We start from the raw sequence: 22,772 nt of genomic DNA, 5'->3' as shown, positions 1-22,772 counted from the left end.
TCATCTTTCTTCCAAATTTGTATGCTACCTAGCACACTGTAGCTGGAGCACTTCTGCAACAGAAATACATAAGCAACAGTAGTTTTAGAAGGAGGTAAGAACTTACTCCTGTACAATATCATTAGAAAGAAGGGGACAAAAAATGTAACTCTAAGTTAAAACATCATCAGAATGACAGATGGGCAGCAGTTGTAATAAAAAAGGATCAAGGGCTATCAACAAAAATTTTGTGAATCTGCTGAAGCTGTTATTTAGGTGTAAAGTTTAGACTTCTTTGGTGGTATTGGTACACCAGGGAGCTGTTTGGCATTCCCTAGTTAAGGCAGTAAAAAGTGTCACCTTTCAATGTAAGGAAGAGTAGGGTTTATTTTCATGAATGTTCATGAGGCCATGTACAAAACTGAACACACATGGCTATATTTGACAATATTATTCCTTACTTTTAGTGGGTCTGTACTAGTAGATTTCAATAACAAAAGGTACAGACGCTTCTGGATTAAGCCCAGTGTTCACAGTTTGGTGGATCTCTCTTACTCTTTCATGAATGTTTCTGTTCTGTTGAGGAAGGGGTTCTGTGGGAACCTAGAGCACAGGGAATATTTCTCTGTCTGCTCTGAGAGGTTCTGACCCCCAGAGAAACACTGACTTTGACCCTCATTCATGGAGAAAGCTTCAAGATAGACTAGAGTCCACAAAATAGTGAAAGAGATTATAGAGAGTAGTGTAGTATGTCACTTGGGTGAGAAATTTAGGTTTTGGGATTTTTAGTGTGTTGCAGATGGGAACAAGATGGAGGACATAGGGTATTGTCCTGAGCTCCTTCTTCTTGCTTCTTCTTCCTTCTTCATGGTTTGGGTGATGTTCTGTAATTGGACAGAAAAGTCCACGCTGTGGGCTTCAAGGGATCAGTTATTGGGTTAAAAGGGAAAATAACCTAGGTGTCAGCTCTTAACTGGATAGTTTAGTCTTAAAAGACCTTGTAATGAGCTATTACTAGCCATTTTTGTGGTGCTCTTCCAGCGCACAGAGTCTGGTATAGATGGCATGCAAAACTTTAGATAACAATAAGTAAGAAGCTGAAGACCAGAAGAGTGCTGTGTTTCTCCTTTTCCTGACACCAAACTGCTCCAGGAGGGTTTCCCTTGACAGGGGAACCCCCAGGGAGGGGCCCAGCAAGAGGCCCAGAAATCCAGAAATTGATAAGGTTCAGCCCATAAGTAAATAAATGAATGCTAAATGAATCATGATTTATAAGCCTGTAGTAGCTGTCTGAGAATGCTTCATGTACAGTATTCTTTTGAGTCCACTACTTCATTTGACTCAGAATTCTTGAAAATAAGTCACCTCTCAGAAAAGTATCAACATCTTGAAAGCTGGTCTGTATTCAGGCAGCATTAGAATAATATTTAGGGGACAAGACATCTGTGAAACTCTCAAGTACTGCAGGCTGATCTCCTGTGTTGAATGTTAGAGGGCAATATGTAGATAAAACACATTCCTAAAATTTCTACCCATTACTTCTGAGGTACAGGAAGAGGTCTGTATGTATCATTCTTTGACTACCTAGCTACATTTAATGCTAGAGTAGATAATCTTTTTGAAGAACTACATAAAAATTCCTTAGCAGTCATTAATCTATCATCCAAAGAACATTAGTGTTTATGAAAACCAACCACTGTTTTAATGGTGGGGAAACATGCATCCTGCACAATGATAAAGTGTTTGAGAATCTGGAATGTAAAATATACCTGAGACCTTACCAAAATTACCACAATCAAAAGCTATCCTAGCCCACTGTCATTCAGCGCTGCACAGGAATCCCCAAACCAGTTCTGAACAAGTTAACCTACAAGCAAGGAGTCTGCACTGCCAGTGTGCCACTTCATCTTGCCTGAGACACCATCCCAAGAGCAGAGTATAGCACCCTAGTTTGAATGCTATATTAGCATAACTTCTTCTATTTTAAGAGTTATCTTGTTCAGACTTTCTCTGTATATATTGGATTTTTTGAATCTTCAGCTTTGGTACCATGTAATACTGAAATACACTGTTGCACTATTGACACCTCTCTCATACAGTAAGAGATTGACATTCTTGTTTTAAAGTGTAGTTTAAAAAGCAAACTTGCGTAAACAGCACTGGAGATGCTATAGTCTATCCCAGAAAGACTATAAGCTTTTCTAATGTCCTTTGATGACTGGCATATTTATCAGAGAAATAACATGAAGAAATGAAGAAGAAAACTTGAAAAAAAATATGTACTAGCTAAGTATTTCATCAGTAGTACATATATAATCTTAGTCTGCAAATTCTGATAAGTGATATTTCTCACTGTCAATTCTGCAGTTTCAGCAGAATCAGGCTCTAAATATTATTTTAAAAAAATATTTCAAGAATTATCAATTAATTTTGCTGTGCATAATGCCATGTAATGTTATAGTGGATATCAGGTTTCTTGTTTTACCATTCTAAGAAGTGCCATTGTTATATAACTGACCTTAAAGAAAAACTCCCAAAACAACAATGCTTTCCCTATTTTAGAATTTAAGGTTTATATTCCACAGATCATATTTTTCCTTGAATTTAAAAATATTTTAAATATAATTAACCAACCAAAACAACTGAAGACAGTTAGTTTTCTTCTTGCTATGATAAAAATCAGGTCAGAAAAAATCTGCCCCTAAAGATAGCTGCTTCACAATCTGAGACATCACAGAAGAGTGTACAATCTCAGAGGGAAAGTGTGAGGGTAAGGAAAGTTGCTTTTGTTTCTTTTGGACCTTAATTACAGCTTTTAATACCAGGAACCTATAGAGCTGGACACTTTGTGAATTCAGTTGGCTGAGGCAAAAAAAACCTTGCTATTCCCAGATACAGAAATTGTCTCAATAGAAATTCTCTATGGACAACATATGTTTTATTTCTTGCAGAAACGGTGCATCCATTAAAGATATTTCAGTATTTTTATCACATTGGGAAAAACTTTCTTAAACCAGTGGTTAATGTGACATTAAAACAAGGAAATAAAAAGTAATTTTGTTGGTTCATGTCCTAGCTAGGTTCCAGTTTGATTTCAAATTTCCTGTTAATAATTCAAATGTGAATGCTTTTCAACTTATCAAATGCTGATGATCCAAACTAACAGAATTTATATTTTTATAAACATTGCCTTTCACTGGTGTGTCCAACAGATCTTTTCTTTATCTTTAATTCTGAAAAAAATATGCAGGAGGTGGAGAACCTGTTTGTGATTCTCTCAGCAATTCTGCATCTTGGAGACATTCGCTTCACAGCCCTGACAGATGCTGAGACAGCGTTCGTGTCAGACCTGCAGCTCCTGGAGCAAGGTCAGTGGGACGCGACCTCGGAGCGTTGCCTGCTGGTCCCACTGCAGGGAAGTTGCGCTGTTCCACCGACAGATGGAAACACAATTCCAGGGACACAAAAAGAAATGACTTCTGAAAATTCATAAGTTACTGTGGGAAGACAGTATCCAATTGACTTGGGTGTTTCATAAATTACAGTTTTTTATGGGATGAAATAAAATGCCAGTATTGCAAATTAGCTAATTAAATGTCATATTTAATGCTATCATTTGCCAAAAGAAATTGTACAGTGCACTTTGTTCAGTCTTGTTTTGAAATGCTTTTGCACTGCTTGTCAACAGCTGAACAATTTGCCTTGAACTGAATTCCTTACATTCAAAATCTATGTCTGAAAAGGGACTCATGTTTCTGTGCTTTGAAGCTTGCCTTCTTGGTCAGTAACAAATCTCCTCCAAGTGGCTTATGGATACAGAATGTCAATGAGCAGTATACCTTCACTCTAATACCACAGAAAGTCTGCCAAACCCTGGGGAAAGCCCTAAATTGTCTTTGAAGGGGAAAGAAAGCTGTAATGTCATATACAGATACATTAATACACAAAGTACTGATTATAGTAATCCTATTTTATGTTTTTGTTAATTTTGATTACTCCTGTGACAGCACCCTTTTCTTTAATGTTTGAATTCTTTCACTATTCAAAAAGAAATCTGCAGAAGCAAATCTGTTGTAAAAAATGAAAAATGCAGTATCAACTAAATCAGTCTTTCTTTACATTTTCTTTTCCTTTCAGTGGCAGGGATGCTGCAGGTCTCACCAGATGAGCTTGCTTCAGCCTTAACAACTGATGTTCAGTATTTTAAAGGTAATCTTCTCCAAGCTTACATTCTCATAGATCAGACCTGGTGGCATTTTGAGCCTCCTGATTTAAAAAATTTAAAAGCTGTCAATTTTTTTGTTTCTTATTTCTTGTATGGTCCTGTAAATATTCCCTCTGAGGAATATGTAGGCTTATCTGCCATGCAGTAAATCAGACTGGGCCACTAAATTAGAAATGCCTTTGTAATATGGAACAAAGCAGTTTCACACTGTGATGCTGATGGGCTCCTAACTTGATTAATGTTACAAAAATGTGTCAAGATAGCAGATTAGATATTAATAGAAAATATTAGTAAGAACTGTAATCAACAGGAGTGTCTTAGGGAAAAAAAACTGAAAAAAATATTTTCAGTAAAATATTAGTTCTGTGTAGTACTCATACACATTTCTTTTGAACAAAGTATAAAGGCATGTATTTCCAAACTTAAAATCTTTTGAGTGTTGACAGTCTTCTCATCTTGCACTGGAGGCTTCAGAAGAAAAAGCTAGCACCATGTAAATGTTTGGCAAAGGAGAAGCAACTGTATCTAAATTTACTGTAACTAAAATTACTTAAGGCAAAGTTTACAGCACACTTTCATCTCCATTTTCTGCTCTTTCTCTTAGGAGACACGATTGTTCGGAGGCACACTATAGAGATTGCAGATTTTTACCGGGATCTCTTGGCAAAATCTCTATATGGTCGTTTGTTTAGCTTTTTAGTCAACACAATCAACTGCTACCTTCAAAATCAAGATGAGAGTGGCAGGTAGGAGTGCCAATGGAAACTATTAGGTGTTCCATTATCTGTTCAAATTCAGAACCCTAAAAGAAACATGATTCCTTTAAATGGTGGAATTAAATGGACTCTGATAAAGTTTTAAAGAATTTTATAATAGCATGACAGTGATGCTTGGATCTTTAAAGCATTGGCTATTCCTTCTAGCTGTTTCTACTGTAACATATATGTTTATTTGTTTGCTTATATAGGGGGCCGCGGTACTTCATGTGGTAATCTAGATTGGTGGTTGCAATTAATAGCCTTTTAGGACTTGGCAATACAGAATGAGCTAAGTCTTTCAACATGGAAAATGTTGCTTGGTGCTTTTTTAATGCAGAACATACTTGTTCTTTCTTCCCAAAACAGTGACCTTAGCACAGGGTATTAAAACCAGAGTTTTATTCAAAGGTCTGCAAATGAAAGTTTAAACTTAACTGATTTAAATGTTCTAAGAATGTTCTCTATGTTGGCATCTTCTAAATTTGATGCTGTTGCTATCCAGCATGGCTTCTTGGAAAAATGAATGCTAATTAATGTGCATCAGTGGAGCAGTCAAGAAACAAATTAAAGGAACAAAAAACCCGAAATCTCAGTGGAATCAAAGCAACTAACTAAGACAGTAGACCTACTTAGATGATCATATGCATGTGACTTAATCAAAGTTCAACAGCTCAAACGCTCAGCTGAGTTTTCTCATGAGCATAAAATACAAGTGGCTTGGAATCACTGGTAAATGGTATTCCATTAATGGCAGATGTGGAACTTTCATAAATATGTGTTCTTTATATCATATCTCTATGGCTGCACAGGACAAGGTACCCTCTTTTAGAGTTTGATGACTTCACAATCTTATTTTTATTCCTATTCATAGACCAATTAGTGACAAATCTCTTCTCTTCTATGGGTGTAGCTAAGAGAAAAAGGTACCATGCCTCAGTAACTCATCTTTCTGCACCTAAAATTTATCTGTCATTATATATACACCACCAGAAGTATCTCACTTCCTGCTGACAACAAACAGAAGTAACATGGAATGATTTTTCTTGTCTGTTTGTGACACTAAGCTAGGGCAATTTTCCAGTCCATGGCCAAATTTGAAATACTCTCTATATAACAAGGAAGGGCAGTAACATGAGGCCACAATTCTTCCTCATTCATTCCTGGGATTTATGGAACAGAGGCTTAGCTCAGTGCATGTCTGTGACAGACAAGAATCCAGCTAAGGCATTTCTAATTACAGTGAGCTTTTTTGTAGTGATTGTTGAGAAAGAAATTTAGAATTGATATATTAAAAATATTAAAATTATTTGAAATTATTTTTCAGTGTGTAATTTTACAATTTGATATTATACATTCTTTCAGAATAGGGTGTTGTGTACTTCTGTTGTTAATATAAACCTATATTTTTAGATATCATAGGATCTTCAGATAATGAAAGTCAAAGTTGTTTGTACATTGTCTACCTTGTAGTCTCCTTTTAGTGTAATCCCTAGGTAGAAGAGGTGACCTCTACCTTGTGAAAATATTTCTCAGTGAAACTATTTCTACCTATAAGGTAACTTGAAGACTGTGTGAGGTTGTAAGTCCCAGCTAAAACAGGACAGCTGTTTCATATATCAGAAATGAGGAATTTGCAAAGGTCTCCTCTGGCCACACATTAGACCTATGCTTGAAAAGGGACAGTTCTTCAATTAGGCTGGTTATAGAAAGCTAACCAGCTCAGGATTAATTGGCAGTACTGACAAGATATGCTAAGTTTTATCAGGCCAAAACCAGCTTCATTCCCTCTCCAAAATTGAAGCTAAGTAGCTTATTTTAAGTGGAAATAAGGTTGATCATCATTCACCACTGATATTTCAACCTCAGTTGAAGTAGCCCACATGCACTTTTTTTTCCTTTTTTTTTTAGTCCAGCCTAATCATATTGTTTAAACTGGAGGAGTAAATCAAGGCATAGAATAGTTCTAGATGCAAGTTGGATTACTGCAATGAATTTGTGATTATTGGGTCAGATTTACTTCAAATACATCTGAGCAGCTATCAGTTAGCAGCATTATATCTCCAGTTTGGTGCAGTTTTAATGAACCTCTGCTGAAAGATCCACCAAAAACCTTTACTTATGTGACTACATAAGTCTGATACATTCTGGGCCACACTTTATTCCCCAGCTGGAAACTGACAGAACTACTACTGATCAGATGGGATGAAGCCTTCATCAGAAACCTGGAATAAGGTTTCTAACTCAGTTCTCCTGTTCTGTTGTGAGGCAGCTTAGCTGTACTTGCATCACACCAGTGAGAATTCATGAAGCAATAAAATTAGATTTCTTGGCTTAGTAACTCTAAAAGAAGCATTTTTATTGGCATTTTTGAGGAAGATGGTTATCCATGTTTAACTTTTATGGTTGAAATACTTTATTTTGGTCTTTAATATTGATTTACATTTACTAAGAAAAAGCTTGTTACAGGTTTTAGGCAAAATAAAAGGAATTATTATCATTAGATCTAAGCAAAGGGGAGATGATTCTGTGAAAAACTTCAAAGACCAAGCTCTAAAGGTATGAAGTACAGCAAATGAAAAGTGTTGCCAGAATCCAGCAAATTAATTACTTTGAAATACTATTCAATAGGTATAAAACAAGAACTTTAATGTTGGTGTTAAGTAAGATAATGCACCTTTAGAAACTTATAAAAAACTTATAAAAAACTTATAATTTTGTCCAGTTTTAACTAAATTATAATCCTACATGCTAGTTTAGACTGGTTGCAAGATCTGAAATTTGTTTACTTTATTCATTCTGATAATATTTTTAAAAAATCTATTGTGGGGAAATTATTTTGCCATAATTGGCCCCTAGAGTGGGATTAGAAGAAAGCTAATAACATTTCTCACAGGTGCTTATAATTAATTTTTTAATTATTGATATTTATCTTCACTCATCTATATAATGATTTCCCATTCTACTGATGTTATTATTATCAAGATAGTCTCGGTGAATTTCTTACTAAGACTCCTAACTCTTCAAAGTTTAGTCAGATAACCATGCTGATTTTCAGTTTTGTAGATTCATGGTTGCCTTAATGTGGCATTTCAATGTAATTGATTGCACATTGGCAAAGTTGGATCTGATGATCCAAATGAGTAATGAAATGATTCAAGGTAATGTTTTAACAATTCCTGACTCATTCTGCAAGACGGCTTTTTCTTTATGGAGATTTAAGAATGCATGTGAATTCTTGTGAAATATTGTTGTTTCATTTCTCATGGAAAACAAGCTAATTAGTTATATATATCCCTGAGAAAATCTAGATACTGTGTTCCTTGCCTGCTAGTAAGTTTAAGACGTGTTTTTTTTATCAGCTAGTTAGAAAAGATTTTCTCTATTTGTAGATAAAACTGATAAAAAGCTGATAAATATTTTGTAGATAAAGTCTGGCTGAACAGCAGGTCCCAGAGGGCCTGAGTCTAGCTGGAGACCTCCCACTTGCAGTCACCCTCAGGGTCCATTACTGGGCCCAGTATTGTTTAACTCATTCATACCTGACCTGGATGATGGGATAGATGTCTCCTCAGGAGGTTCACTGAGGACACACAGCTGGGAGGAGTGGCCAATAACCCAGAGTGCTGTGCAGCCCTTCAGAAGGACCTCAGCAGGGTGGAGAGATAGGCAGGGAAGAGCTGCCTGGAATTCAGCAAAGGCAGGGTCCTGCATCTGGGGAAGAGCAACCTTCTGTGCCAGGACAGGATGGGGACTGACCTGCTGGAAAGCAGCTCTGGGGAGCAGGACCTGGATGGCCTGGTGGACAACAAGCCAGCAGTGAGCCAGCAGTGTCCTTGTGGCCAGGTGGGCTCATGGTGTCCTGGGGTGCATCTGGAAGAGCAGTACCAGCAGATCAAGGGAGGTGATTCTGCCCCTCTGCTCAGCCCTGGTGAGGCCACATCAGGACTGCTGTGCCCAACTCTGGGCTCCTCAAGAGAAAAGAGACATGGAGCTCCGGGAACAGGTCCAGTGGAGGGCTACAGAGATGATTCAGAGACTGGAGCATCTCTCTTATGAGAAAGGTCTGAGAGAGTTGGGCCTGTTTAGTCTTGGGAAGAGACAATTGAGAGGGGAACCTAATCTCAGTTTATAAAATCTAAAGGGAGGGTGTCAGAGGCTGGAGCCAGGCTCTGCTCAGCATTGCAAGAGGCAATGGGCAGAACCTAATGCACAAGAAGTTCCACCTGACCATGAGGAGCAACTTTTTTACTGTGTGGGTAACCATGCACTGCAACAGGTTGCCCAGGGAGGCTGTGGAGTCTCCGTCACTGGAGACTCCATATTCAAAAGCCATCTGAATGCAGTTCTGTGCCCTGTGCTCTGGGATGACCCTGCTTGAGCAGGAAGGTTGGACCAGATGACCCCACTTTGGTCACTTCCAACCTGACCCATTCTGAGAATCTCATGTGGCAGCATTACAGACAAAGAAAGAAAGCTGACATTCAGTCATGTTTTCTGTCTGTACCACCAGGTCAGGCATAGATTTCTATTGTACACAGAGCATACAGTTTATTTCTAAAGAGGTAGTTTCTGAAAGCTTTTATATTCTGACTGTATACTCATATCCATCAAAATTCAAGTAGTGCCAAAGAGTAGCACTAGGAACACTTATTTGGGCAAAGGAATAACCTCAGATGTCTCATTTACAAAATTCTTAATATATTATCTGATTTATAGAACATTATACTCTGGAATAGAAATCCTCCTAACTTCAGAAAAAAACCCCCAGAAAATAAACCCTAAAACATTTATTTATCTATTACTGAACTCAGTAGAAGGGTGCTGGGAGTGCAGGAAGGAGGGAAAGGAACTTCCTGTTCAGAACCTGAACCCAAAGCATAATGAGAATTGTTTCTATATCTGGAGGTAGAGAAGTCTTTAAAACAAACTACAAAACATCTAATATAATTTGGTGCATAATATCATAATTTGAAATCTGCTTAGCTCTGGATAATTTCCAGTGTTTCATTTAACTAGATAATGCCATTTTTTAAAGCACAGAACAAATTTCACTTGAAAGAGCTGAGGAAGAGTATGTGCTACTAATGAAAGAGCTATAGATCTTGAGTCCAGTGGCAAATATACTTCTTTCCTGCCATAACTGTCAAGCCACTCAAATAATTTGTCTGTCAGATATGGAGCCAGTGTTTCCTTCTGTTATGTCCGGCCACCTTCTCTATATGCACCACTCACACCTGGGTAAGTTAATATTAAAATAAAAATTAAAGTCGTTGAGAAAGATACCTGAGAGACATGGCAATGCCACCAAAGCTCAGCAAAAATTTCAGACTACTGAAAAATCTCCCTCAAAGATTTCAGATATTAATTTTTTGGATAATTTTTTGAGATGAAGAGCAACATATCCAACTGGAAGTATTCAGCATGTTTCCCTTCAAGAACTGTGTTTGTGACAACAGGTATAATCTGTTCCCCTGGGAAAACTGAGGGCTTTTTAATTCAGATTCTGAAGGACCTCATTTGAAGGCTAGGCTATATACTTCTTCTAATCAGAGAAATATTTCCTCATTAATCAGTATCACTTCCAGTATATCCAGATCAGACATAAGCCTTTCTCATTACTGGCAGCAGTTGGAGGAAGAGCAAGAGCTGTTGTATCTTGGGCAGATTAAAAGTTGCATTAGATCACCCTCCTGCAACAGATTCATCTCACTGCACTATGCTGGCAGATTGCAAAGGATAACAAAAGGAATGGACCCTATGGATTTTGGAGCTAAGAACCATTTGCAATGAAATAAAAGGGAACAAATAACATTCTGTAGGTTTGTCTGAAGCACTGGGTAGATGTACTGTAAAGGGAGTTTTGTTCACCTTGCCAAGAATGGCAAATGGTTTGAGAGCATCTCTTGATGAATGGAAAGATGTCTGCCAAGGTGGTGGATTATCAGACAGGATGTCTTCTGTATGTGTATTGTTTTTAGGAGTTGCTGGGAATTTTTATGTAGTTTCTTTATAATATAGTTGTTAAGTGTACAAGATTAAAAAGGTATTTCTTTTCCTATAAGGATATCGTTACAGAAATGTTCTGAGGAAAAAAAGGCAAAGCTGGAGACATTGTAAAATACTGTAAGCTGAAATGCTGTTTTGTGTATCAGAAAACCAAAATGACCTATAGTGAACATCCATGCTTTTTTTAAAGTATTTACACCAGTGTGCTGATATAAGAGATAAAAAAGTTCTTCAAACAACAGCAAATTCCTTTTATCTACTTTATATTCTGGGAAATATTTTCAAACTTGAAATCAAAGTTTCAGTCCCCATTAAAACCACAATTCTTTTAGTTATACATAGTAATATTAAATATCTGAAATACAATGAAGAAATACGTCGGTGATGATTAGTAACCATAAAATAAGAAAATAAGAAAATCTTTCAGAACAAAAAGTGCCTTTTTCTAATATTTGTTCTCTTAGACCCTGGTGACATGTCCTTTCATTTGTTAACATGCAATCATTCATGCTTTATTTTGCCTTGGGAATCTCTGCTATGATTATTTAAGGAAAGTAATTTTGCTGGAATTAATATGACTGACAGCTAGCCAGTAGAAAGATATATGCACCCTCCTTCTGGCAAGAAAAGTGATATGAAAAAGAGGAAGACAAGATGAAAGATTAAAAGAACAAAGTAATTTGCAACCAAATATAAAGCAATGCTTTTAATTTGTATGTTGCATTGTCAGTTGTTATTTAGTTTTCAAAATCTGAGCCATAATTTAATACAGAAAATTACTATCATGGTTGAAGAGATTTTGCACATAAAAAGCACATTGTAATAGTAAAATGTCAGTGTTGTAGAGGATACAGACACTAGTGCTGTTATACTTGTCCCGTAGGCAAGATATTAATTATGTAAAACCTCCATCTCTTTTAATGTGGTGTGTGCATCTCCTAATAATACTGGACCAAAATTATCAAGAGGAGTTCATGAAAACACTGAGACTACATATTTTTCTGTCAACAAATGCATCTCCAGTATATTTGCAAGCCAGTACATTTGTCACAAATATCAGAGTTTTGATAAGGAATGCACTAAGGCTTTTACCCAGAGTTTTGGAAGCTAGGATCAGGTTCCCATTTTGCCTGACTTTTAATAATTCATTAAGTCAGTTTGTATTGGTCTTTTCCTAATGCAAATGTTTATATATTCCTTGAGGGAAAGTAAGAGAGACTAATTTGACAAAATAACAGTCACAGACTCAACAGGGATGTAAACAATCCAGTCTCAAATTATGAATTTAATTCAGTCAGAGAAGTGATAAGCTGTTTTGTCTGTATTAAGTAGTTCTCAAAAATTCTGAAATATAATGCAGTATTTCAGCTGTTGTACAATGCTACACAGCAGTTTGTGGTTTGCCTTCCTACAAGGAAGGCTACATACACATGGGGAAAAAAAAGAAAATAAAAAAAAGAGAGTGAAAACCTATAAAGTATTCTAAAATTTCAAGCTTCTCTTTTTTCCCCAAAACATATTTAAATAACATAAAAATTCTGGATTTTCAATATTCATTCTCTGAAGTAGTTTGTTTTTAAATTTTTTTTTTCTATAAATGGACAGATTTTGTTGAAAACTTGCTCTGACAAGGAATGTACACCCCCCCCATCTCTAATCAGGAGCAGTTGTGAATGAGGCTTACATTTTAAAACCCAATTTAAATTGCATTCATTGCCAGAGATGGATGTGGTGATACAACTTTATGCTTTTTCTTGTAGAAATTCCCTTGGAGGCTAATCGACCTCCCGATAACCTCCCCTGCCCAACAAAGCCGTTCTGGACTAGATTTATTATGTAACAATCCATGTCTGACATTTATGCACACAGCCAGTCCTGTGACAATCAGTAGTGCATTGAACTAGTGTGCTTTTGAAATGAAGACAAACTTCTTGGGCATGGTTTCTGATTATGGCTTTGCTTGCCCCTGAGGATTGTTTTTCCCAGCTTGTTTTATAATATGCATGGTTTTTTCAGATGATTTTACTTTTTCGTTTGCTATACAGGAATTTATTTTGAGGGCTAGATCCTCATCTAATGGCATGGTAGGGGGTTACAATGACTGCAATGGAAACATATTTATGTCCTTCAACAGTGGTTCACCTTTTTCTCCTTTACATCTATAGTCTGATATGGGCAGAGATTTAGACATAGAGGAAACTTGGAATATAGAGGAAAAAAAATGAAAGGATCTCAGAACAAGCAGTCTGCCATATTATTGTTGCAAAGTCGGTGACAGAATATCCCAAAATATTCGTTTTACTCACTGCAGTGAATTTAGTTTCCTCTCCAGATCAGGCTTACAATGACTCAGTCCCAGCTACAGAATAGTAATACCTCTGTCCTTATCCTATTTCTTCTGTCCAAATCCTAGGTGGCTGCTCTACCCTGATACTTCCACTCCTTCCACCTGGCCACAATAAAATTCCTTCCCTGAATGCATGCAGTGACACACAACAAATCAGATGCAACACCAGCAGCTACTCTTTTATTTATACAGAGAAGGAACATCTGCTTTCTTCAGGCCTGACCCCCGACTTTCTTTCCCCTGGGACATGTAACCTCTTGGGCAGCCTGAGCCCAGAAATTCTACTTGATGATGACACAGGGAAGGACTTGTAACTAACAGGTTTCCCTTGAAGTACATGTTGTAGAAGCAATCCTAGCTGCCAAAGAAATATAAACAGGAAAGGATAACTGAGTGTAACCAGGCATTTTTGAAACTGCCCTGAAATGGTTGTCCTTGATGTCAGAAAATGGGTACCTATATCCTTAGAAACTGGACTTTAAGAAGTCAAGATTTTTTCCTTCTCTTACAAATTTAGTCTTTAGCATAGCTGCTAAAGCAATCTTGAACCCTGCTTTTTTATTTCTGTTCAGTATAATAGGTTTTGAGTAGAATTTTGATTCTATTCTGTACATGGTCTGCTTGTGTATTTCATCCATGTTTTTGAAATACAGACTGCTTTTGTCCTACAACAGAAATACTTCTGTCAGAAACAACAGATGTATTATTCACTTGCTTGAATTCTTATTATCTGTAATATCTTTTTTTTCCCCAGTGACCAGGTGTTTGAAATTGGAGTATTAGATATTTTTGGATTTGAAGAATTTCAAAAGAATACTTTTGAACAGGCAAGTGTGGATTCTTTGCTGAATTTAATGTACCTGTTGTTATTTCTCTAATTAACTAGTTTTGATCAGAATACAAATATACATGAAGGTGAAAATTTTCTCTTAAAATATTTTTTCCATTATACCAATATGTGTATGCATTATATCCAGGGTTTTGTACCGTTGCTGACAATTTTAATATAATAGAGTAAATTTCTATCATGATTTTGAAAAGGGGTAGTATTAGCTCTGAAAGACAGTCTGAGGAAAATGGTGTTGTTTGTTTTCATTCTTGTGGTATTTATACTTCAATATATATATAATATAGATCAATGAGTAGAAGGACAATATACTGAATTGGAAGAAAAATCAAAAGGTCTTCAGATGCTTTCGAGAAAAAATAAAATGACAATGCTGCATTATGCTAAGTGCCATTATTGGCAGATTCACCTCTGTGTGACTTCACAACACATAACTTTTCAAAAAATTGAATTGCATCCCTGGAAAAGAAATTGAAATTTATGTTGCTTAATGCTTTAAAATCCTTTTAAATATCAAACTTTTTTTTAAGATGTTTGCCTACCTTCAGCATTAATCACTGAACACCAGAGCTCTTGGAAATTACGTATTTCAGAAAGCATTAGTGACTCTACACAGCACACTCAAAGAGGTGTTTAAGTTGTTGTTTAGTTGTTCATTCATTCTGTGATGCAGAGGAAGAAAATCAAAGCATAGAACAAAAAATCAAAGCAGAGAAAAGAATTGAGAAGGTATCAGCAGCAACAAAGGACTTGTTATTGTTTGAAATTGGGATTTGCCCCGTTGTCCCAGTCAGTCCATTCTTTTGTGGCTCAGCTTCCTCCTCATGGTGAAACAGAAGTCATAGAGCCACATCAGTTCAGCTTGTATAACATGTTTACATTGCTACCCAATTTCCAAATGTTTGAAAGCACACAAAAGGTTTACCTGTACATCAAAGGAGCATATAAGAAGGCAATAAAACAAATTCCAGTTTCCCTCTCACAAAATTCTTTTTGCTGTTACAGTTCTACCTTGCTTGAACTTTTGCTGGATTAAGGACTCTTCCTGTGTACCAATATTCCTAGTCATTTACTCATTGTGAATGCCACCTTCAGGGGAAAATATAAAGTGAAAAATTAAAAAAAATTTAACAGATTGAATATATGAAATTTTAAAAAATCCATAAGCCTCCTGATTAATAAGTATGAAGTATTCTATGCAATTTGAATACTTCTCAAAAGAGAGGGGTTCATCTTGGGACTTATTGGTTATTTTCCTTTGACCCTGTTCTGCATTTTATTTTTGTCTCAAAACTCATAAAAGATCTGCAATTGATATCATGAAATACCATTAATTCAATTTTCTGGGGTAAGTAATTTTCTGCTTAATAACTGCAAAGGATGCTTGAAGAGAAAATACAAGTTCTAAGAAAAATTAGTAAAAAGGAATTAATTTTATTATTTCTGTGTGGCAAACATGATAATTTCAAAGTGATATTTGCATTTCTATTTCATTTTTTCTAAATGAAAGTAAACATATTTCTATAATAATATTAATATATTTCTATTTCTAAATATATTTTCCTAAATGAAAATAAATCTATTTCAAGAGACACTTACTGTCCTTCCACCTGTACTGAATTCATGTTGTTGACTAATATGAACTAATAATCTGAATCATCTCAGAATCTACTTAACTGCATTCCTGAAAAGACAAAGCAGAAGTGAGAGTTTTTTATATGAACTCTATAATGCAATTAACGTATCTGATTCCTGAAGTGGTGGGTTCTAGTACCAGTGAAGAGAAGCAGTTTGCATCTGCATGCGGTACGTACCAATCATGCAGACTTATCCCAAACAGCCTGAACTTCAAAGCTGGAGCTCTCTAGCAATCTAGTGTAGTTCAGAGTTCTGCCTGGGCTTGTTAACCCTAACAATAAACAGTCTTGTTAGCCCAGATAGGGTCCTCATGCAAAACATTGCATCATGTCTGCAAACATGCCCAGAGTCAAGGCCTGTGATTGCAGAATGTTAGCATTAAATGTTACAACCAGACTGTATTGGAGCCATAAAAATTATTTTTTAATCACATTTAGATTAGCATATTTGAAAATGTCATTAGAAAAGTAATTTTAGGGAAAATTATTTTTTTTTCAAATTAGTGTATAATAGGGCATTCTTTCTAATATCTGTTTTCCTTGTTTCGTGGAAAAAATTATGACTGTTTTCAATAAAAATTAAAACCTCTTGCTTGCCCAAAACTGGGGACATCCAAAGTAGCTGTGTGAATCTTTCTGGAGCTTTATATCAGGCTGGTAGAGAGACAGTTTAATATCATAATTAAGAGAGTAATAAGATAGTAAATCACATGTCAGTTTTAATAAACTGTGTTTGAAGATGGTTCAGGCAGAGATGGATAAACTGGGTAGAATAACTTGTTTACTCCAGTGGATGTTTTGGAATGACAAGGCATTAGGATATTGAAATATCAAAGTCAAATGAAGAATTGGTCTAGGAACAACTCATGAGCAATGCAAAGGAAGACATCTGTCAAAGGACTACAAAAGTAAGATGAATTATGCCTACACTAAGGTCTAATAAATTCTGCAGGCAAAAGGATGTGGCTGACAGCTTGTAGAGAGAAGACTTTTATAGGCCATTGTAAACAACAAGCCATTAGAAGTTAAAAAAACATTATTAATTGTTTCCCTTTTACTGGGTGAGTATTGGTAAGCATTTATTGTATAGAACATGTGTGATATGTTATAAGAGCAAAAACGGGACATGTAATTCTTAGATAAAAGTAAATAAGTCTGTGGAATAAGCAATAGTGAGGGGAGTTTTGATTTTTAATATGAAATTCAAAAGCTGAAAGGCAGGGAACACATTTTTAGAAGGCACAATCTGAAGGAGTCATTGCTCAATAAAGACTGAAAGCTTCTGAATCACTAGGACCCAGTGAGTTACTGCTTTTACCGCTCATCAGCTGAGCTATGGTAAATGACTACAGTACATTTAGCTCACCCTAATAACAATTTACAATCACTTCCTAGCAGTGATCATTAGCTTGGGAACAGCATTTTCCTGGAGCAGCTGCATACCTGCTGTGCCAGAAGAGCTTTGTATACAACCACACTGGAACGTGGTCAGAAGTGAGCACAATTTCTTTTTCCTATTCTGTAAAGAAATGGCCTTTGTTTTGTGGTCATTTCAGGAACTATGAGAGCTCTACCAAAAATACCAATGGTAGTTTCCAGTGTTAATTCAATGTTTTCTCAGGCTTCCTATTTGAGAGGGACTGTATTTGTTTCCAGTTTATTCCGCACCCCTTTAAAACTAGAAGATGTCTGCTTCTCTTCTAGTAGAATTTAAAACTAGGTGAGATCTTATTCATGGCTCCTTCACAGCACTAATCCAAATAGTACAATCAAGGAAGGCTACAACCTTCATACTTATGATAGTATATTTTTGACCACAAACTCATAACCAATAAATATAAGAAGCAATAAGCAGGATTGATAGTGGCCTGTACCAATTTCCCCCAGCTGTACCTAAGAAAAATGTATTATAGAAGGAGAACCAGACAATGGAGGAGAAAGAGTAGCTTTTCTTCCCCCTGCAGAAAGTCAGGTCTTTCTACAGAAATGGAAGTCTGTGGTTGTAGGTTCATTATGAAGAACAATAATGCAATAAAGTTAAATAGACAATGCTAGTAGTCTTTCCTGTCCGATATAGAATTCAAATGAGAAACTGAAGAAAGTATTTAGCTCTTGGTAAATTCTGTGTTTAGCTCTTGCATGGTATTTTACATCTGCAGGCCTCTCAAGTTTTGCAGTAGAAAGTATCTATGAATTATTCTTTTATAGGAAATAAAAGTGATTTATCTAAATTAGTACTGCAGGTCAGTACAACAGTCAATTGTCTCTTGACTCCCATTCAGTTCCATACCTATTAAAGTGCATGCACATTATCTGTGTGATGCAGTAGAGCCCTGGGAGAGGCACAGCTTCCATGGCAGCTCTGTGCAGCACATCTCCTGCAACAGGAGCCAGCTGCCTCTGAGAGCAGAGAGCATTGCCTGCCCCACTCAGGACTCTACTTCAGCCACTATGGTGAAGCAGAAGAGGTCATAGAACCCAGCTGTGTTGGAAGTTTTACCTATGTTTATTATTAGGTGTGGTAGATTTTAATTATTATTATTTTTATGGTTAATTCTGCTGACACTACATTTTTGTCACATAACATTTCCTAGCAAAAACAACCATAACAGATTATTTTACATTAAATTGCATTGTCTCAGCCATTAGACTGCTTCTAGCTCTCTAAATGTAAGGTCATGTTGTCTATTTTGAAAGTGGATGGATATGAATTGACAAAAGTTACATAATGTAACAGTAGATGGGAGGTCACACACAGGTTTTACATTTGGACAGTCTGGAAGAGCATTTAAAGATTTTATTTTGTGCAGAAGAAATCAGCCTTCATTGGTTTTGCCTGTGCAGAGCACAGATGGAGGTTGCTGTGGGCCTCTGTGGAACAGGCAGCTGCTGGTGCACGCTGAGCTCTATTACTATGTAGGGACTTAATGCAGAACCTTCCATGCAGTTCCCAGTGCTGGAGTATTCCTTATTCCCTGTAAGATGATGGAAACTGCTTACTACCTTAATTCAGTTTTTAACAAGGAAACATGACGTGGTGTTCAGAGTTTTGCTGGCCTCCATACACAGGAAGGTTTTAACAACCTGCTTGTGGCGCAGTGAGGCCCTGGGAGGCAGGCAAGAGAGGAGCCAGAGGATGGCCATGCCCTCCCTGCAGGGCAGGATCCCTGGAGCTTGGTGGGCCGACCAGTGCCCATCAGCAGCCCTGACCTGGCAGGCTGGCAGATGGGGCTGGGACCCTGTCACAGGCAGCTGGAGAAAGAGCTGGAAGCTGGCACTGCCACAGCAGCACCTGGGACTGGGCCCATCAGCAAGGAGTGGGTGGGAGCCCAAGGAAAAGCTGAGCAGGGCTGTAAAAGCCTATTCCATCCCTCAGGGGCCTGGCAATCCTGTGTTTTACTTTCTTTCTCAGTCCAGCTCCTGAGGATCTTACACTCTTCATGGCCTTTGTCAGGATGTACTCCTCCCTCTTCCCTCTTAGACTCTTTGGTCCTCTTCTTCCCAGTGCACTCATTTCTTTCTGTTTATGCAAGGCACTGTTATCTTTCCAGTGTTCCAGTGAGCCACTGGAAAACCAGTGTTACTTGACTTTCAAGCTGGCTTATCATGAATGTGACATGAAAATAATTTTTTTTTATTCTTTTACATTAGATTTGTTGTAGCCAAAAATAAAATAATTTATCTCAAATTAAGATCCCCAGTTTATGATTGATTGGTGAAATACTGTACAACAACATTGAACTTACATACATCTTTTCCACAGTAGCACCTTTTTTTTTTCCCCATAGTACTTAGTTTCTGGCCAGCATTACAAGTGAAAAATAATTAGAACTGTTTCAGTTTCAGAACAATTCCAAACTCTTTCAGGGAAAGATTGTTGTTACCATGTTTTTTTGTTAGCTTGGTTGTTTCATACTTTCCTATCTACGAAAAGTCAGTGGGGGACAATCCCACTTTGTGTTGCAATTGTTCCTTTTTTGAGGGGCATTTCAGATCCTCCTTTGTGGAAGACTTCTCATCTACTTGTAGCAAAGTTTTAATATAGCACCAGGCTCTCTTTTACATTATTTGAGAAACAAAAATCAGCTAATGGCAACTGATCCCAGAGATGACATAGAGTCCCACTGAATTAAAGATCTTCTGACAGAGGTAGGACTATGTCTGAATTTGTGTTGGAGCTGCATCGAGAAGAAGAAGTCTGTGTTAGATCCTATTAGCACTAAAAGGCAAAGGAAGAAATGTAATGGTTATGGTTTTATTATCAATTCCTTAGAAATATTCTGATGGGTACTATACATACAGAAAAGGATGCTGAAATGTTTGGGTAGCAGACACAAAGGGGAACAGCATTCAAGATACTTCTAAAAAATAAGTGTCAAGCTTAGGTTTAAAAATATTTTCTGAGTCCAACCTCAAAAAAAAGATGTTTCTGTGTTTCATTATCTTAGAAATGACATTTTTTGGGAAATGGTAGGGCAGTTCCTTGCAGGTGAAATTTGACACTGTAACTTCATCATTTCAATCCATAAATTAGGGCCTGGTAGATGTGTTGAAATGACAGCTGTTAGCTTTACTCCATGCTCTGAATACACATTCCTTGGGAGAGTTAATCCTTCTGCATGGCCAAAGGATGTAAATGAGCTTTCCAAAGGGTCTTTGCATCCATCTTTCCCTCACTGATTGACAGTCACCAAGTTTGCTTTCCACAAATTTCCTTCTTTGGTAATGCCTTTTTCAAATAGGCATAAGAGCCTGAAAATTGAATAAAGAGCAGAAAAACTTCATTAGTCATGGGTGCTTTTCTGTCTTCAGAGCACAGCACAATTTTGGTATTCTACCTAAATTTTAATTTGAAGGGCACTTAGTCTAATGTGATGAATACTTATTGCTTTTACTAAATGCCACTGTGTTATTTTCCAAAATCTAAAATTTGGGTGGTGCTGCAAGTTATGATTGTTTTTGTTTGGGTTTTTGGTTTTGTTTTTGTTTTTTTTTTAAATACTTGAACAAGCATATTTTTTCTTCTAATAATATTCTGAAAGGACTTCTTAGAGCAGAGAAACAAATATATGGTGGATTTATATTCAATGAGATGTGATAGTGAGTTAATGTAAAAAAGGTTGGTAAAAAGAGAACTATTTAGAAGATATAATATGTAGTCCACGAGATGCATATCAAGAACAGTTTAACAACATTTCATGACAAGAAGTACCATAGGTAATATCGAGTAATGGTGCTAGTTAAAGCAAATATAGTTCTTAAGGTTCCCCAAATATTTATTTTAGGTAAAAATATATTTAAGTGGTTTGAAGGTTTTTTTTGTTGTTGTTTTTGGTTTTTGGGTTTTGGTTGTTTTGTTTTTTTTTTTAATTACTGTTATATTTCAATCTAATTTACATGGGTACAGTTAAATACATCTTTAAAAAATGTGATTCTATGAACTTTTAAAACCTTTAGACAGAAAGTATATAATTGTTTTATGTAATACTTAAAAGACTTGAAGCAAAAGAATTTGGGTTTGCAAAGCTAGTTTAGTTCATATCCATCCCATTTCTGCATTTCAGCTGCTTTAACTATTATGTCAACCTGTGCCAAGCTTTTAATTTGAAATGTTCCTTTCATTACCTCTTCCCAGCAGGTTGTATAAAACGCTGAAATGAAGAAAGAACGGGTCAGAACACATTGCTTTCCAGCAGCCCCTGGCTGTTCTCCTGGTTCTCGTTCTGCAGAGCTGTTCTCTCAGCCACTGCTCCAGAGAGCAGCTTTGGGTTTGCAGTTTGCAGTTGTACAAGTGCTTGAGCTGCTCTCTGCCCTGGTCTGCAGTACCTTGCTGCCAGTGTGGCAAGTCTGCCCATCTGGGTCACAATGTTGCTTTTGCTGCTAAGAAGCACCCCAGTAGAATTTTAAAAATTGTTTTTACCATCATGAATATTTTAATAAAATACTATTCCTTTTATTTTTCTACTTAAAACCATTGCTGTTTATCAGATCTTTGTAGGACGTGTCTAAGACAATCTTTCCTTTGTCTCAAATTGTGTAGCTGAATAATTTTGCTGCACAGTCAGGCTCTCAAATACTTTTTTAATGCATTTTAAGAGATTGGCTCATGATAAAAAGTAAGCTTGACTTTATGGGAATTCTGACAGCTTTTCTTATTATAGAATACACCTTTGTAAAGTTGAATGACCTGGTTGTCTAAATAGGTCATCGCAAATAAAGATATATACAGTATGCATCATTTTAAGGCTTTACCATATTCTGCAAAGTATAAGCTTGTCTGCCTTATAAAATAATGTTAACAAGCTTCTGGAAAAATGTTGTAATTAGAATTCCAGAAGTGATCAGTAAAGAACAGTTTGCATGCCACAGTGTTAAAAAAGCTGTCTTTTCCATAAAATAACAATAGAAGTATACAACTGGAAGTCAGTTGCATACTTCTATTGCTAAGAAGATAGCAATCTGAATGTTTATAAATCCCACTTTCAAGAAATAATGGTTTATTCGAGGTTGTCTTTTGTGTGCACTGTCATGCATTAGTAAAGACAGTTAATAGACATTTGGTTGTAAAATGAGCTTTGTCTCATTTCTTCTTGCTGTTTTCCACACTAGTCCATTTTATTGTATAGCAAGTACAAGTTGGCTATGCTAACAGGAGGTGTTAATGGAAAATTCAGGCAACTCTTACACATTACTCAGGTTTTCTTCCCTCATCTGGATGTTAAGCCATGTAATTTTAGGATTGATCTAAATATTTCATACCTTTTAATATGACTTACTGGTAGAATTGCTTTACATACTTTTTTCATGGAAGATATAGTTTATGGCTTGCCAACACAAATATGTGAGTAGCTTAGACTGAAAAGAAAAAGCATGTAGGCATTCCTTGTATCATTCCTCATATGAAGTGTTCTTACACCCTTTTAGGAGTTTCTGTTTTCTTAATTTCTTAGTCATGGGTAATGTAGCATTGGAG

General features: G+C 36.6%; 1 protein-coding gene across 1 annotated transcript in view; it reads left to right on the top strand.

Annotated features, from left to right (window-relative positions):
- Positions 1–22,772, top strand: part of MYO16 (myosin XVI) — a 358,751-nt gene that overhangs the window by 235,631 nt on the left and 100,348 nt on the right. Inside the window, exons 18-21 of the mRNA XM_066545334.1 lie at positions 3,230–3,347; positions 4,117–4,188; positions 4,809–4,950; positions 14,070–14,142. Of these exons, the coding sequence (XP_066401431.1) occupies positions 3,230–3,347; positions 4,117–4,188; positions 4,809–4,950; positions 14,070–14,142 (405 nt within the window). The remainder of the gene's footprint in view (positions 1–3,229; positions 3,348–4,116; positions 4,189–4,808; positions 4,951–14,069; positions 14,143–22,772) is intronic.

Source organism: Molothrus aeneus, chromosome 2 (assembly GCF_037042795.1).
Source record: "Molothrus aeneus isolate 106 chromosome 2, BPBGC_Maene_1.0, whole genome shotgun sequence".
In the NCBI taxonomy this organism is placed as follows: Eukaryota; Metazoa; Chordata; class Aves; order Passeriformes; family Icteridae; genus Molothrus; species Molothrus aeneus.
Note: the sequence above shows the minus strand (reverse complement) of the source record. Positions and strands in the feature narration are given on the sequence as shown.